General features: G+C 37.6%; 1 protein-coding gene across 4 annotated transcripts in view; it reads right to left on the reverse strand.

Moving 5' to 3' along the window:
* Positions 1-8,087, reverse strand: part of runx1t1 (RUNX1 partner transcriptional co-repressor 1) — a 94,538-nt gene extending 86,451 nt beyond the window's left edge. For all 4 annotated transcript variants that reach the window (XM_057827805.1, XM_057827803.1, XM_057827804.1 and 1 more), the window contains exon 1: positions 7,774-8,087. In XM_057827805.1, coding sequence (XP_057683788.1) covers positions 7,774-7,801 — 28 coding nt within the window. In that variant the 5' untranslated portion in view covers positions 7,802-8,087. The remainder of the gene's footprint in view (positions 1-7,773) is intronic.
* Between the last annotated feature and the right edge of the window lie 9,966 nt (positions 8,088-18,053).

The following is an 18,053-nucleotide window of genomic DNA, read 5'->3' on the forward strand; positions in this document are numbered from 1 at the left end:
CAAGCAGTGCACTGGAGTTGCTTTATTAAAGTTAATGATGATGGACAGTTGTCAAGGTTTGATGTTGCCACAGATGCTTGGAAGCCTGAGCTTCAAAGCGCCGCATGTGTCAATCATCGTTTAACTCGTTGAACAGCTGCTGTGGCAACTCATTGTGTGTAACTGAGCAGCTTGAGCGCATTTCAGTGGAATCACTCAATGAAGCATTTCATAAAGACAAGCATTTTTCTACTTTATTCTTGTTTAAAAATAATTCGGTAGTAACATGTTTAAAACTTACCATAATGATTACATTTGAAGTGCTTAAAAAACATTTATTAATATATATATATATATATATATATATGTGGTATATATTAGGGCTGTCAAAATTATCACGTTAACGGGCGGTAATTAATTTTTTAAATTAATCACGTTAAAATATTTGACGCAATTAACGCACATGCCCCGCTCAAACATTAAATTGACAGCACAAAGAAATGTGTACTTCTTGTGTTTTTCTGAGTTTTGTCGCCCTCTGATGGCGCTTGGGTGTGACTGATTTTATAGGCTTTAGCACCCAGGAGCATTGTGTAAGTAATTATTGACATCAACAATGGTGGGCTACTAGTTGATTTTTTGATTGAAAATTTTACAAATTTTATTAAAACGAAAACATTAAGAGGGGTTTTAATATAAAACTTCTATAACTTGTACCAACATTTTTCTTTTAAGAACTACAAGTCTTTCTATCCACAGATCGCTTTAACAGAATGTTAATAATGTTAATGCCATCTTGTTGATTTATTGTTATAATAAACAAATAAAGTCCTTATGTACCGCATGTTGAATATATATATCCATCTTGTGTCTTATCTTTCCATTCCAACAATAATTTACTGAAAAATATGGCATATTACATAGATGGTTTGAATTGCAATTGCGATCAATTACGATTAATTTTTAAGCAAGTAATTAACTTGATTAAAAATTTTAATCGTTTGACAGCCCTAATTAAAATATATTTATATAAGTATTTGATACATTGGGGAAAACCCATTGGCAGTGTATCAAATACTTGTTCTCCCCACTGTATATGCATCATGTTTTGTTTTGTTTTGTTTTTTAAATATACTTTTGGAAATAAAAGTGAAAAAACATGTTTTATATGTATCTCTTTCCAATGCTAAATCTGAATAAATACAGTGAAAACACAAAAACAAAAACAAAATTTAAAAACATTTTTGGGGGATGGTAGGGGGCGCTACTTTGCTGTTTTTTCCACTTAGAATGGCGGGTTCTGGTCCCCAGTAACCACGAAAAACAAGGGATCACTTTACCTTAAACGTCAGCTTATAAATAAGCTTTAAACATGGGTAATTGGCAGAATTTTTTTTTTTTTTTTAATCGGCAACGGCCTTCGAAACCCCCGTATCGGTCCACGTCTAATCGTCAGTTTCTGTTATTCCCAGAAGACAGTAGAAGAAGAGCGGGCAAAAGACATGGTGGAGGCAAGATTGAACTGGTCTGCATCCGAGACGAACACGTTGCTGGAGATTAAACGATCTCATTTTTGTTTCAAGACCAGAAAAATGGAAAAAAATACGAGAAATAACACCAACGTTCAAGTAAAAATGGACGGAGTGATGTTTCATTGACACTAAAGTCACTACAGCTGCTTCTTCGACTACTATATCGGGTATATTTGGTCAACATGTGCCTGTCAAAATAAAAAATTCATAACAGGCAAGTCACAATTGCATCACTATTCTTAATGTCCATGAAAACAGTTCATCCAATCATAATTTTAATCTGAACTCTAATCGGATTAAAAAAAAAATGTGTCCGTATAAAAGAAGCCTGTCTTAACAAAACAAAGACTGACACCATGTTTCTGTATGTCAGCAACTGGCGTAGGCACCCTTCTTGCTACAATAAAAAACTGCAGTCTTTTAACACCGTCTTCCACGGCTGATGAAATTCAATAAGCGGCGACGAGTACCACCCTCTCGTTGATAACCATCGATGGGCCTATCGATCGACACGCACGTGCGCTCGCACACACACTTGATTCCGTCAATAGCACCTACTGGGAGACTTTGTGAAGCCCGCTCGATCCATACGAGCTGCAAGTACCACAAAAAAGTCCAATCCATCACAATCGGCCTTGAAAAATCTCATTTTGTGATTCATTTTGATGGTTAAGTAGTCTATCTTGCTATTTTTTTTTTGTCCTCATCGTGTTCCAACATATAATTATTGCATAGCGATGGAAAAATGGTTTTATTTTGACCGAAAAGAGACGCAAATATGAATAAAAAATACATTCTCTAGTCTTTTCAGTAAGGTTTAACATAAGAATAGTTTGGAAATATTTAATACAGAAAAGCAGTCAGTTATTTTTCATTGGGTTGACTTAAAAACATGGATTTGATTATGAAAATTTAAGCTCTTTTGAGTCATTCATAGCCATTGACAGCGCTATACGTCTAATCCATTGCAAACAGGACGGCTGCCAGTGAGTGATCATGTTTGACTGCCGTTGATGGTGCTAGATGTAGTGCTGCAATAGTTAATCGATAAACTCGAGAAATTCGATTAGAAAAAAAGATTCAAATTAAATGTTGCTGCTTTGAGTATTCGTTTAATTAAAGTGGCGCTGTAATGGCTTGTTTTGAAACATTATTGTATTTAGTTTTATTGATTTGGGTGGATAAACTGCCCTCTAGTGGCGATGGTGACTATGACATAACTCATTTTACATGGCTGAATCCCTGCTCCCTGTTAAGACCAACATAAGTTTTTGTTTGAGCTAATGTTTTTTAATGCATTTGTAATTTACTTCACTGGTATATTTAGCCATTTTTGAGGGAAAATGTGTTTGAACCATTTGTTAAGAGCATTGTTAAGAAAAAAATAGTTTGCATTTTATAGTAGGGCTGTCAAACGATTAAAATTTTTAATCAAGTTAATCACAGCTTAAAAATTAACTAATCGTAATTCAAACCATCTATAAAATATCCCATATTTTTCTGTAAATTATTCTTGGAATGGAAAGATAAGACACAAGACGGATATACACATTCAACAAACTGTACATAAGTACTGTGTTTATTATAAATTATTAACATTCTGTTAAAGTGATCCATGGATAGAAAGACTTGTAGTTCTTAAAAGATAAATGTTAGTACAAGTTATAGAAATATTATTTTAAAACCCCTCTTAATGTTTTCGTTTTAATAAAATGTGTAAAATTTTCAATCAAGAAATAAACTAGTAGCTCTCCATTGATGTCAATAATTACAAATGCTCATGATGCTGCAACCCATAAAATCAGTCGTACCCAAGCGCCAGCAGAGGGCGACAAAACACCAAAAAACACAAGTAACAAGTGGATATGACACTGTGCTGTCATTTTAATCTGTTTGAGCGGGGCACGTGCGTTAAATGCGTCAAATATTTTAACGTGATTAATTTAAAAAATGAATTACCGCCCGTTAACACGATAATTTTGACAGTCCTATTCTATAGCATTTAAGCTCGCAGACATTTCCTATGTAAGTTTGCCAATTGTTCTTTTGTTGTACTTAGATCTTAGATCCTCACTTATTTATTTTTTACAGTTTGAGGCTCACCTCAGGTAATTTTCTATGTCCCTTATCAGAATACTCGACTATTCCAACTAACTAGTTCATCGATTAATCAAAGTAAAATAATCGATAGCTGTAGCCCTAGCTAAATGTCTAATCTGGTGGTTGACTGAAAAACAACAAAAAAACAAGTACTATATTCAGGGTTTCCCCTACATAGCCGCCACACGCAGCCACTCATTGCAAATGAGATTTTTTTAAAGATACATTCTAATTTCTAAAATTTAAAATGACATCTAAAAGAATATATAAAGCTCATTTTTTACGCCCTATTTGCCAGAAGTCGTCTGAAACAGCACGTCAAATACAAATTGATTCTTTACACGCCTTATTTTGAAAATCACATCGGTTATCCTGTTGTTAAATTGGGGAGTTGGAAATAGGGAGAAAAGGTATTTCAACAAAGATATTTCAACTTAATGAATGTAATTCTGTAATCCTGTAAAAACGACCTTAATATGGACTAGTGCTTCAACAATTAATCAAGTAACTTGAGTAATTCGATTAAGAAAAAAAAGCTTTGAATCAAATTTCGCTGCTTTGAGTATTCGTTTAATTAGAGTGGCGTTGTAATGGTTTGTTTTGAAAGTGTTTGCATTTAGTTTGATTAATTTGGGTGGATACACTGCCCTCGAGTGGTAACAGTGAATATGATATAACTCATGTAACATGGCTGTATCCAGCTGCTCCCTGTTAAGACCAGCATAAGGTTGTAAGTTATTGTTTGAGCTGATATTTTTTTATGCATTCGTAATTTAGTTTAGAGTTATACTATAGTTATAACTCGTTTTTGTGGGAATATGAGTTTGAACGATTTGTTAAGAGCATTGTTAATAAAAAAAAAAAAAGTTAGCATTTTATAGCATTTAAGCTAGCGGACTTTTGCGATGCAAATTAGCCAATTGTTCTTTAGTTGTACTTCGATCCTCATGTATTTTTTTTTTTTATACCATTTGAGGCTAAGTTCATGTATTTTAACAAATTTTTAGTTGAAGAAATATTTTACTTCTCCTAAAATATATTCTGCAACGCATTAAATTTTCCTAGTCAGATTACTCGATTATTCGAACTAACAAATCGATAGATTAATCGTCGCATCCTAGCATAGCATTTGTTCATTGCTGACGTCACCCGTTGTAATTTCAGATGAGTATTTTTTAAGTATTTTGGAAAGAAAAAATAAAAGACTTATTATTGTGGTGATGTAGACCGTCACGTTCTTAAATATTTAATTAGCGTGTTAATTTTTTGGAACGTGAGGCTTGTGCTCCCAGGTGCCCTTCAGTTCTAAATGTACTTAGCTCTCACGTTCCAAGGAAAAGAAATAACCAAATAGTTATGGCAAGAGTATTATTTTCATGGTGAGATAATGAGCCTTAAATTGTTTTAAAAAAAAAAATCCAGGAAAAATCATGTGCAGGCAGGATGTAAACTTAAAAAACTTAAAAACATTATTTGTCATGAAATGAAACAATTTCGCCACGGCACGCTGTCCCACTAAGATACAACCCACCACCACCAAAGCTTCCAAAAAATCCTATGGGAAGCCACCACAGCTTAGAAAAAATCCTAGTGGAAGCCCTGATAGTGATAATACCCCCTTTATTTGTTTGTGAGTTATCGCGTTGTGGCTTTCCTGACCAATGTGACCCTTGACCTCATGACCCCAAAATGTAATCACCTCATCATTTTAATATTGCAAACAGACTCTGCAAGTCTGAAAAAAAAACGTATCGGCCCGAATATAAGATGGTGTTTTTTGCATTGAAATAACACTGAAAAAGAGGGGGTCGTCTTATATTCACGGTCTAGACATTATACCCATTCACGACGCTAGATGGCGCCAGATATCATTGAAGCGATGTTCTGTCATGACAAATCTCAGCTACTCTCCCCATTTACAACATTAGATGGCGCCAGATATCATTGAAGAGATGTTGTCATGATAGATCTCAGCTATTCTTTTTCGTTAAACCAGTTTGCATTATTTTATTGCAATGTTTTTCCTTATTCAGATTTGTTTCAAGACTACAGTTACAGTTAGACTTCACTTTGATGCTTAATGCAGTTATTACAATTTTGTTGTTTTTATCACAATAGATTGGTTTATTTACATTTCAAAAACCAGAAGCCATTCATTTACGAATGTGATTGCACTTTACATATTTAAATGTTCAGATATTAAGATTTGAATGAGGCAAAATAACATGCTTTTTCTCTCAAATATATTGTTATAATCCTTTGTTTCGGATGTACTGTAATTATTTTCTGTATACAAATTATTGGGTGTTCAAAAAGTCTTTTTTTCAAACTTGAGTCTTGAAAAAGAGGGGGTCGTCTTATAATCAGGGCCATTTTATATTCGGGCCAATACGGTAAACCCTCTATTCATTCTTGAGTTATCATGAACACCCACTGAATACATAACCGACATAAAAATCAATAAATGCTGATACAAACGTTGTGCACAAAATAGCAGTTTTATGTAGGAATGAGAAATTTTCTTAGATTGAAAACAAACCCGTAAATTCCCTATTCTTTTAGTCATCCTCCATTAGACTGTTTTTTTCCAGAGAAAATAATCAGTTCCCTTGCTAGTTTTACCAGTCCAACATGCAGCCACAACATATTTGCAAGGCCACGTGTGCCTGCCTGATGTGTTTGACCTCGCGGCCCAATAAGTGGGGGCCTTGGGTGGGCGAGTGGGTGGGTTGTCTTGCGCCAGGTGTGCAGCGGGCAGATGGCCGCGCTGCTGCGGGACACGGGAGTGCCGCAAGCCCAACACCGGCTTGTTTATACAGTGCATCCTCACACATTATTTACCTTTCATTTATTCCCGTCTGATCATTACCACTATTGATCTCAACCCTTTATAAGGCACTCATTGGCTGCCATTGACAGCGCTAGATAGATGTCCAATCTATTTTGACTGGGTCAGGTGAATTAATTCATTTTGACTGGATTGAACATCGAACGCTGTCAATGGCAGCCAATGAGTTAACAATAAAAAAAATATTATAATCAAGACTTGGCGTCTACAAACGTGGACATCACATTTTGGGCCATTTAGGTAAAAAAAAATTAGTCATTTGTATGACGCAGTGTTATGGCCACATAAAAAAAGACCACGGTCATATAGTCGTTATTTTACCAGATTAAAATTGTAATGTTTTGTAATTTTACATAACATTACGAGATTAGAGTGGTTATATTACATATATTTATGTTACCTAGTATGTATGAATGCTAATCTGGCTAAATTACCTGCTACATACAATACTTTACACAGTGCTAAAGTGTTTGCATTCAAATGAAGAAATAAATTTGAAGTTATGATGAACTATAAGTGTAAAACTTTATGCTGATTTTAATTTGAAGTCGGACATGCTTATTTGTGTAACATTCTAAAACGAGATGCTCTGAATTTTGTTCATTTTAACGCAGGCGGCAAAACGCTACATAAAGTACGAAGTAGCTAATTTAGCTAAATTAGCTACACTGCATCCGTACGTATTACAAAAACACATAATGTAAAGATTTTAATCTAGATTATTACTCTAATGTCGTAATACGTCAAATTACGCAAATTACGACTTGTTTCTCATAAATTACGTAAATCTATGACCCATTGCAATGATTTTTTTTCTCATAGTATTACAACGTATGACTTTACTCTCATAATATTATGACTTTATTTTATTGGTACTATTTTATTTCTCTTTGTTTCGTCCTAATACTCCATCGTACAGTTGCCTGACAAAAGGATAACAAACAATTTAACACAAAAACTGGCCTTTATAACTACTATTTATGGTTTCAACTGCATCATCGCACCATCACACCAACACCATCTGTGTGACAGCAATATTCCCACTGGAGCCCAAACACTGCAGAACCCGTTACACATCGAGAAATAAGCAGCCCACGCAGACACTCATAGTGTAGAAAAAAATGTAATTAATGTAAATATTCAACGAAACCGCATGAAAATGAACACATAAGTGAGGTGCAAACAAGCCATGTGATAAAAGCATCAAAAATGCACGCGTAAAATCTTCTTTCATATTTTCACAAAATCGCAAATTTAACATCAAATTTTGATTTTTCTTTTCTATATATAAAAATGTAAAGAAAAATGACTCACACAGAAAGGAGTCGGAGATTCCCACCATGCGGCACGTCGGTTTTGCGATCAGCGGGGCGGCGGTTCTCGGGGAAAGGGACCGCGACTCTGGAGCTCCGCTTCCCGATTGAGGCGCACTCTCGGCGGCGTGTACTTCCCAAAAAGTCCGTATGGAGGGTGGAGGGAGTTGGGAGGGGAAAGGGGGTAATACGCGGAAGTGGATGACGAGGAAGGAAAGGGGGGAGAGAAGGGTCCTGAAATCCGTCAAAACGTCGATGAATTGGGGAGAAAGAGGGGAGGAAGCGTGGTTCGACACTCACGATGCGGTTACGCTTGTATGGAGGAGCGGCGGCGCTCTCATTCTGACGCCGGGAGGGAGCGTGCGCGCAGCCAGGTGGCAGAAGGCGGGGCCAACAGCAGCAACACGCTCTCATTGGCTAGCGCTTCTTGTTTCAATACATTTGGAAAAAAACATTTTATACATGAGTACATACAATTTATCTAAAAATTGTTACAAAATATCATTTCTAATGGGATCCATGGAAAGAAAGACTTGTAGTTCTTAAAAGATAAACGTTAATATGAGTTAAAATAATTTCGTTTTTAAACAATTGCATACTGCAAAAATGCTATTTTTAGACCGGGATGTCGTCATTGTAACGTGGAAGCGGGTCATTATAGACACGCCCTCGCATACGATCCATGTTATTTCTGCCAGTAATCTTTCAAAAAGGAACATGCTGATCAAACACTGCTGCTATGGAACTTGTAGAATCGACTCTAGAAATTACGACATATGAAGGATGTTTTCTTCATACGTTTCCTGAAACCAAAAACTCAAAAATGTGAAGAATGGATCAACTTGCGTGGACGTTCAAAAGACCAGTTTACCGCCAGCAAGGTGAAGCCAGTCACATTTCATATGCAGTAAACATTTTGTTGGGTGCCATGGTCCTACAGAGGATGAAGAGGTAAGCCATTTTTATATTTTTACTTTTTTTTAAGCGTGGCGTTTTGCCGTACTGCTTCTGTCTGACAATGAATGACTTATAAAATTAAAATGGTATCTGACTGCCATTGTTACCTTTTCTGTTGTAAAAAAAAACAAACAAATTTATTAAGGGGGAAGTGTACATAAACGATGGAATTAAGATTTCTTATTAAAGAAAAAATTAAAAGTGCTCGATGGCAGTCACTGAGTAGCATTTGCGATCGCTACACAAAAATAGCAATGTATATTAAATGGTCAGAGACGTAAGACAACCAGAGGATATAATATATAAGAAAGACAGGGCATATGGTGGTAAAGGATAGATTGTTGGAACAGGGGAATGTCATTGTCAGTGGCCTAAGGCAATGCACACAAGAAAAAGGTGTCGATAGAAAAGCTCTGGATCAGGTCGGCTCTTTTTCCCGTCTTTTTCAGCCCTCGACACTCAAGCCATCTCTCTTTAACTGAACATTTTTATGTTCTTCCACATCTTTACCAGTGAATTTGGCACCAGTGACATCATTTTCGGACAGAATTAGTAGGTTTAGCTCGGTAAACATCTCGTTCATACACTATTTCCATGCATTTACTATTAGGGACAAATGAGAGGTTGACCTGCCAGCAACAATTGCTAACGCCATTAATATGAATGAGCAAAAGTGACGTGTTGCTTGCGGTACGCCATTTGTAAAACTGTTGTTGACGTCACTGGGCAGTGACGTCACTTGGTTACGCTTCCGCACTTCCACAGTGTCATTCGTTAGCTACATAAACATGTTGTCAGTTCTGCCCTTCCAATTTGAACCTGAGAGGAACATTAATGAGCATCACAGCACTGTCGATAATTCACAAAACCAGTGGCAAAAGCAAAATGAACAGGAAAGACGGGATGAGACGGGACGAAAGGATTACAAAACCGGTGTTCACATGCAAAAATTATTTTGAGGCAAGGAAAAGGTAATACAAGACTCAATGAAAACACAAAAATGGAATCGTCGCTTTTAAACAATGAGCGCATGTGTTGGACGTCTTGCCGCGTAGAAGGAATTGCAGCAACCCGATAGTTTTCGTCGAGTGACTGTGACAATCTACGTCATCACCCCGAGCGTCCATTGCGTGCTTAAAATATGGCGCCCTCTGTAGGTCAAAACATATACTAAATATTGTAGATTTTTAAATCAATGGCAATATTTATGTTTCTAAACCCATATTTTAGTAAAAGATAGCAACTGTGGCTTACCAAAGCCGACCCTTTCCCTTTTAAGCACTAAAAATTTCTTTTTGAGAGAGCATGAATGAGTAATGATTGTTCGATCATTTTGAAGCCCTCCGAGTCAAAATAGATTGGACGTCTATCGCCGTCAACGGCAGCCAACGAGTTAAAATGTCACCCTCACCCCACCCTAGTCTTTCCTATCCTCCCTCAGTCAGTGGCACTGAATGAGTTAAGTATATTTTGTTTATTCAGTTGTAAAAGTAAAAACGGATTATTACTTATTAAAATAGTATTATAAACTTTAAACAATTTTAAAGAAAAATTATTCAATTATGATAAATTGAACTGTAAACAAATTTTTTACCATTTTACATTTTTACTACAATTACTGAGCTATATTTCCTATAATTTTTGTTGCATCAATTTAGTACTGTATATTATTTTACATTTTGTAGTACAAAAATTGACATATAGGGGTTATACAAAAAAAAAAAATCATTTTTTGCACATAGCCAAATTAAGTTAAAAACTTTATGTACGAGTACGTACAAATTTCAAATATCTAAGTAAAACTTTTGATTTGTTAGCAAGTTGAGGCTAGCAAACAGATGTTGTGAAAAGAACTGTGGCAGTTAGCCCCTACTTCGTAATGTTCAACACTACCCCCAGAGTACGGGAGTAGTACTGCATCACTTGGCGCTTGTTTACTGACACATACAATTTGATAAGAACAACTTTAAACTAAAATAAACCTTTTTTTTTTGTCTCCTCACGTGACGTTTCAAGAACAAAAGTGCCATCACTGATCATCTGCTTGGGACTGGCATCAGAAGTGTAAGTGGGGAATTATCACTCATTACGCCCAAGCTGTGGTGTGGACAAGAACCAGCCGGAAGCTCGAGGGTGTGTTTGACTGCTGTGTGTCTGTCCAGTGCACTTACACACAACGCGCGTGTACGCCTGGGTGGGTGACCTAAGGCGAACACGTTGGCCGCACCATCTGGAAGTCATCTGGACCGCAGAGTCAGTCAAAGGCAACTTTACAGGAGCCGCTGCAAATAGGATGTCCATTAGCACTTGGCCATGCCTTTTCTGTAAAAATGCGGGAAAATGAAGATCGGGTCAGCACCAATACAAAGTATCGGAATCGTGCAGATATTGGTTTGATTTCATGGTCACGTTAGTAATAATAATGAAAAAATATAATTTATTAGATTGGGCTTTGCAAGGCAACGCAAGGCAAAATTTCCCTTTTTTTATTACTTTTTTTGAATGGCGTCCAAACTGTTTGACCGACCGTCACTGTTCAAACATCAAAATGACCAGAATTTTCTCGAGACGCAGGGAATGTTTCATATGACGCCCCCAAAATGTTCTATTCACCTGTAATTGCAGTTTTGTTTTGTTTTTTTTAAATATATGTTTTTAAAATGCATCTAGTCCTACAGTTTTTGACCAAATCCTATAATTTACACATAAAAAATTCCAGGATTGTAAGGGGCATAAGATTTGTATCCAGAATTCGCCAAAAACTGTCCTATTCATTTCTAATGGGATGCCATTGATAGTCATGTACGTCCAAATTTCCCAATCATTTACAATGGCAGGAAAACATAGGTCCCTGTGGTTTTTGACCATTTACCATGACAGCCCATTGACATTAAACTGGCACCAAAGTAAGTTGATGCCATTGACAGTCATGCATGTCCTTGCCATTGACGGCCATGTACGTCCAAATTTCCCAATCATTCACAATGGCAGGAAAACATAGGTCCTTGTGGTTTTTGACCATTTACCATGACAGCCCATTGACATTAAACTGGCGCCAAAGTAAGTGGATGCCATTGACAGTCATGCACATCCTAGCCATTGACGGCCATGTACGTCCAAATTTTCCATTCATTTACAATGGCAGGAAAACATAAGTCCTTGTGATTTTTGACCATTTACCATGACAGCCCAATGACATTAAACTGGCACCAAAGTAAGTCGATGCCATTGACAGTCATGCATGTCCTTGCCATTGACGGCCACGTACGTCCAAATTTCCCATTCATTTTCAATGGCAGGAAAACAGAGGTCCTTGTCATTTTTTACAATTTACCATGACAGTCATGCACATCCTTGCCATTGACGGCCATGTTTGTTCAAATTTCCCATTCATTTACCATGGCAGAAAAACCTGTGAAGTTGGGATTTTTTTACCAAAAACCTACCATTACACCCCATCAACATTCAACTGGCGTCTAAGTAAGTCGATGCCATTAGAAGCCAAGGTCCCCAAACCAACAGAAAGTGACCTGATATCAACAGGACGTGTCTCCGAAAAGTCCCCAAAATCAACAGGAAGTGACATGATAGATCTGTATCAACCACAGCAAAGCCACATCGTAATTTCTCTAGGAAATTGCAGTTTGTAGTTTACTTAATGTTGTTAGACAATTAAAAGTATTTTGATTATTAACTTAATAGCTAGTAAGATTACTAACAAAGTACACAATAACTACATCTTCCCAAAAAAGTACGTAAAACTTTGAATTTGTACTAAAAATTGCAAAAATCTAACTTCCGTTACTAATAACGGGGGTGGGGGGAGGAGATCTGTTAGATGGTTAACAGTATTTACTGTAGATTAACTCACTAGCCGCCACTGACAGAGACAGACACCCAATCCATTTGAACTGGGAGGACTGACAGCAATTTCAGAATTTTTTTTAGAATGGCGCCGCACAGCCCAAACCGTTTAGCCAATCGACACCGGGAAAATACCGAAAAGACCAGAATTCTCGTGCGAGGCAGTAAATCTTCGAATGACCCCTAAATTATTACCGTTCACACCAAAAAGTGTTTTTTTTTTTTTTCTTGGAAAAAAAAAGTTTTAAAAATTCTAACTGCATCTAGGCCGACAACTTTTATCCAATTCAAATAAATCATACGTCGAAAATTTCAGGAAGGTAAGGGACATAAAAGTTGTACACAGAATTCGCCAAAAACTTTCCCATTCGTTTCTAATGGGATGCCATTGCCATGTACGTTGTTCCATTCATTTCTAATGGCCAAAATTTCCCCTTCATTTCTAATAGCAGAAAAAATGGGTGGTTGGTATTTTTGACCAAAAACTTACCATTAAGGTCCATTGACATCAACTGGCGCCGAAGTAAGTCGATGCCATTGACAACCATGCACGTCCATGGCATTGACGGACATTGTATGTTGATGCCATTGACAGCCATGTATCTCGATCCTATTGATGCCAATGTACTTGGATTCCATTGACGCATATGTAAGTCGATAACATTGACGGCCATGTGCGTCAAAATATCAACAGGAAATGACCTGATATCAATGGGAAGTGACCCTGAAATTTCCCCAAATCAACAGTAAGTAATATTAAATCAGCAAGGCGCGGCTCTAGGCAGTGTTGTTTTCCTCAACGATGACTATAACGAAAATATTTAGTCAACGAACGATTTTTTTCATGACGATGACGATACAATAACGAGCTAAAAACTTGTTTTGGAAGACTAAAACATAACACGACTAAAACATAACACGACTAAAGCCAGTTTTCGTCTGACATGACAACAACTAGATAGCACAGCATAGCATTCACGTTAGCATTAGGCTAATGCTAATGGCAAGCGTCCTAGTAAACCTTTTTTACATAGTTCGTGGCATCCTAGTGGGTATAAATAATTGAAATAATGTACTGTTTTCCTGCCAAGTGTGTATTATCACCAAGTTGGCGTTGTCCTTCTAGATACTACAACATTTTCTTGTCTGTCAATGCTCATTCGAAATGGTTGGAAACCTTTATTTTTTGAGTCTTTTTAATTTTACAGAGGAAAACATTTGTAGTTAACGTCGACTATAACTACACTGAATAAGTCCTGAGTTTCGTCAACAAACACTAGACGAATTCAAACACATTTTGAGATGACTAAAATATGACTAAGACTAATAAGTATAATTGTTTAAAAGACTAGGACTAAAATGAAAAATGGGCTGCCAAAAATATCACTGCCCCAAGGGGTTACATGTGAAAGCAAAGCTACTATCGCAATTTCTCCCAATATTGCATTTTTTAGTATGTATTAAAAATGGCATTGAAATAATTTTTAAAAATTGTAACAAATATATATATATATTTACAATCTAAATATTAATAATTGAAATATCATAGAAAAATCAGGATCTGAAAAATAATAAAACGATGAAATATAAAAAAGCAGAGGGAAAAAAAACACCATTTTTAACTCATTCTCTGCCATTGACAGCGATAGACGTCCAATCCATTTGAACTGGGAACGATCGCTGCCAGCCTCTCCCAGTTCAAATTGATTGGACACTGAAAGAAACCCTGCACTATGTAAAAAGTTGCGATTTGAACAGAGGTACGCCGACTTTTCTACCCCAACCCAAATTGATGTCTTTGTCACGTCTCAGTCTAAGCGAAACGCTTCGACCTGTCGAGCGAGCGCTTTTGTCTGTCGCGTACAGGAATTATTCGGCGTATTTTCCATCCCCGGCAGAGCGTATTGTTCCCTCGGCGGCATCTCCGCGGGAAGAAGATGACGCCATTAGCGGCAACGGATTGCAGTGCTCCTCTCATTTTCTCGCCGTCTGCGTTGGAGAGGTGACACGCAGACAAAGATGTCGGGAGGGGTAAAAAGCCAGGATGCTATAGCGCATCCCTGCGATAATGGACGACGGGCGTGAGAAAGGTCACGTGACTAAAAATAAAAACTCACCTGGTCGTGACGCCGATATGACGTGGCAGTTCGTTAACTCAGATTTAACTCTTGTTGCTAGTAGACGTCCAATCCGTTTAAGCTAGGAAGGCTGGCAGCGAATGAACGAACGTCTGTTGCCGTCAATGACAGTTAATGAATTTAAGTTATGTAAAATGGCTGATTTTCATTAGAGTGAAGAATTTGTCGTGTTGGGTAAACTGTGACGTTAATCTAAAAAATTTAGAATTATGGGGGAAAAATCGGCATAACCTCAGCGTTGGTGTGAAAAAAAAAAGTTACGAAAATTATAACGGATGAAATTCGCTGTTTTACAATGGCGTACCGCACGCAGGCTATTTTTAGACCGTGACGTCGCATCGTAAAGCGTAAGTAAAGCCGAAGTGGGACATTATAGACCCGCCCTCGCAAAGACAGAGCCTAATTAGTGCTACTTTTCTCCGGTAATCTTTCAAAAACGAACATGCCGATCACGCATTGCTTTTTTGGAACTTGTAGAAACGACTCTAGACATTACGACACATGAAGGATGTTTTCTTCATACGTTTCCTGAAACCAAAAACTCGGGAGGAAAAAATGTGAAGACCGATTCAACTTGCGCGGACTTTAACACCAGCTCGGCGAATCCATTCACGTTTCATATGCAGTAAACATTATTTTGGGTTGGCATGGTCTTTCAGAGGACAAAGAGGTAAGCCACTTTTATATTTTTAACTTATTTTTTTAGCGTAACGTTGTGCCGTACTGCTTCTGTCTGACAATGAATGACCTGAAAAAAATTACAATGGCATCTGACTGCCACTGTTACCGTTTCTGTTATATTTAAATAAAAAAAACAACTTTAGTAAGGGGGAAGTGTGAATAAATTATAGGATTAAGATGTGTTATCAATGTCAATGTCAGGTCAACCAGAGGATATATAAGAAAGACAGGGCTGATGGTAAAGGATAGCTTGTTGAAACAGGAGAATGTCATTGTCAGTCGCGTCGATTAAAAAAGCTAAAGCTTAGGTCGACTCGTTTTTTTCGTCTTTTTCAGCCTTCGACACTAAAGCCATCTCTTTAACTGAACATTTTTATGTTCTTCCACATCTTTGCCAGTGAATTTGGCACCAGGCACATCATTTTCGGAGAGAATTGGTAGGTTTAGCTCTGTAAACATCTCCTTCGTACACGATTTCCATTCATTTCCTATTAGGGACAAACGGTGGCTTGTCCCTACTTAGCAACAGTAGCTAATGTCATGAATATTAATGAGCGGAAGTGACGTGTTGCTTGCGGTACGCCATTGCGATAATGCATGACCTCATTTCATGACTGGCAAATTGGCTCCCTCTAGTGGTACATGCAAGAATCGCAGTGTTCATGTTAAATCTATGCTGTAAATACATTTTCAAAATTGTTTAGCTTCGAGCAACTAAACAAAGTTATCGTCCTCCCTCTTAGCTCCTCCCTTTCATCCTCGCCCTGTTTCTAACGACGTTAAAGCTTCTCATAAAAGTTTAGAATTATGGGGGCAAAAAAACGGCATAACTTCGGCATTGGTGTGAAAAAAAATGTTACATTTTTTTCAATTACGAAAATAAATTATTTCATTTCATGATCGTTAAAGTGGCTCCCTCATGTGGTAATGGAAAGAATCCCAGAGTTCATGTTTAAACCATGCTGTTTAAAAAAAATAATTAAAAAATTGTTTAGCATCGAGTGACTAAACAAAATGAAAGTTGTTGTTATCCTATCCTCCTGTTTAGCTCCTCCCCTTTAGCCTCAACCTGTTTCTAACGGCAATAAAGGTTCTCATTCAAGTTTAGAATAACGGGGGGGAAAAAATCGGCATAAACTCGGCGTTGGTGTGAAAAATAAGTCACGAAAATAACAAAATGGATTAAAAAAAAGTTACGATAAATATAGGATTTACGATATACGAAATTACGATTAAAAAAAGTTAACATTTTTTAAAATTCCGATCATACATGATTCCATGATCGTCAAAGTGGCTCCCTCTAGTGTTTTTTTCATTTTTTATTGGCATGCTAGGACGGACCCATTGACTCGCGCTAGCTTAGCCACTCCAGAACCATGAAACTAATAAATAACTAACTAATTGCACGGAATTTCTTGAAATCAACTCCACCGACTAATTAAACTCCCTCTAACTGGAAGATTAAGCCTAATGTAAAAAAATATGAGCTTCCCCTTTAACCTCAACCTGTTTCTAATGACATTAAAGGTTCGCTGCGTGAAGTTGACCATGCATCAGACGCAAATTTATATAAAAATGATGTCAATCGTTTGAGCTGTAAAAAGTTTGTTTGTGCTGCTATCGTTTTTGAGATATTTACAATTATTTTATAGGTTAATCTGAGGTAAACCAACCCCCCTATTCTGATTAAAAATGGTAATGAAGAATAGTAATGAAGTCGGCAGCCCCCATCTACGGCAATTGTGCCGTTTGTTTGTGCTACATTTGTGCTGCTATCGTTTTTCGAGATTTATGCTATATTTTTTCAATTGAGATAAATTTGGTTCCCTCTAGTGGTACACAAAAGAGTCACAGTGTTTAAACTATTATGTTGTTTTTAAAATACATTTTTTTGAATTGTTTTGCATCAGGCGACTAAACAAAATGAAAGTTGTTGTTATCCTCCTCCGTTTTAGCGCCTCCCCTTCAGCCTTGACCTGTTTCTAACGCATACAGACGAGATAATAGCTCATCTTTTGCTAAAAGAACCCTCCCTCTGTCTTTGAATGACACTTGTTTACTGTCGACCGCCCGTTTTGTGCTGTGGCGCATACGTGGGGGCGCGCTTGTTTTCGGCACCCTCCGAGGCCGACGGCTGGGTGACACAGGTGGCCGCCCAGTAGGTGGGAAAATGCAGGAAGTCTGCTCGTCTGTATCACACGCAGCATGTTTTTCCCTTTCAGAGGCGAGGTATCCTGTGCGCGTGCGTATTGCGCGCATTGTGCGGATGGTGTGCGTGTGTGGCCGACGGCGGCGGGCACTTGACTTCCAGGAACCCCCCCGGCGGCAAAAACAGGCGCTCTTGTGTGTTTCCTGCTGCCCCTGCGCCATTATCGCACGTTGTTGGCTCTTCCCTTTCAGGTTTCCTCAGCGCTTATCCTCCTCGCGCCTCCGGCCGACAAGATGTTTCGCCGCGATTGTCGGGGAAGAAACGCCGTGTGCACAACCTGTCGTTGATTTTTTTGTTTTGTGTGTTTTTTTATGTCAGGTTTCTCACGGGTAATTAAGCTGAATGTTCACTGCTAATGTTTTTGTTGAGGAAATTAGCTAGGTTGTTTTTGTACAAATCTGTTACGAAGAAAGCGAAACTTAATTTTACGTG

The sequence above is a fragment of the Corythoichthys intestinalis genome, chromosome 22 (assembly GCF_030265065.1).
Source record: "Corythoichthys intestinalis isolate RoL2023-P3 chromosome 22, ASM3026506v1, whole genome shotgun sequence".
NCBI classification, from domain to species: domain Eukaryota; kingdom Metazoa; phylum Chordata; class Actinopteri; order Syngnathiformes; family Syngnathidae; genus Corythoichthys; species Corythoichthys intestinalis.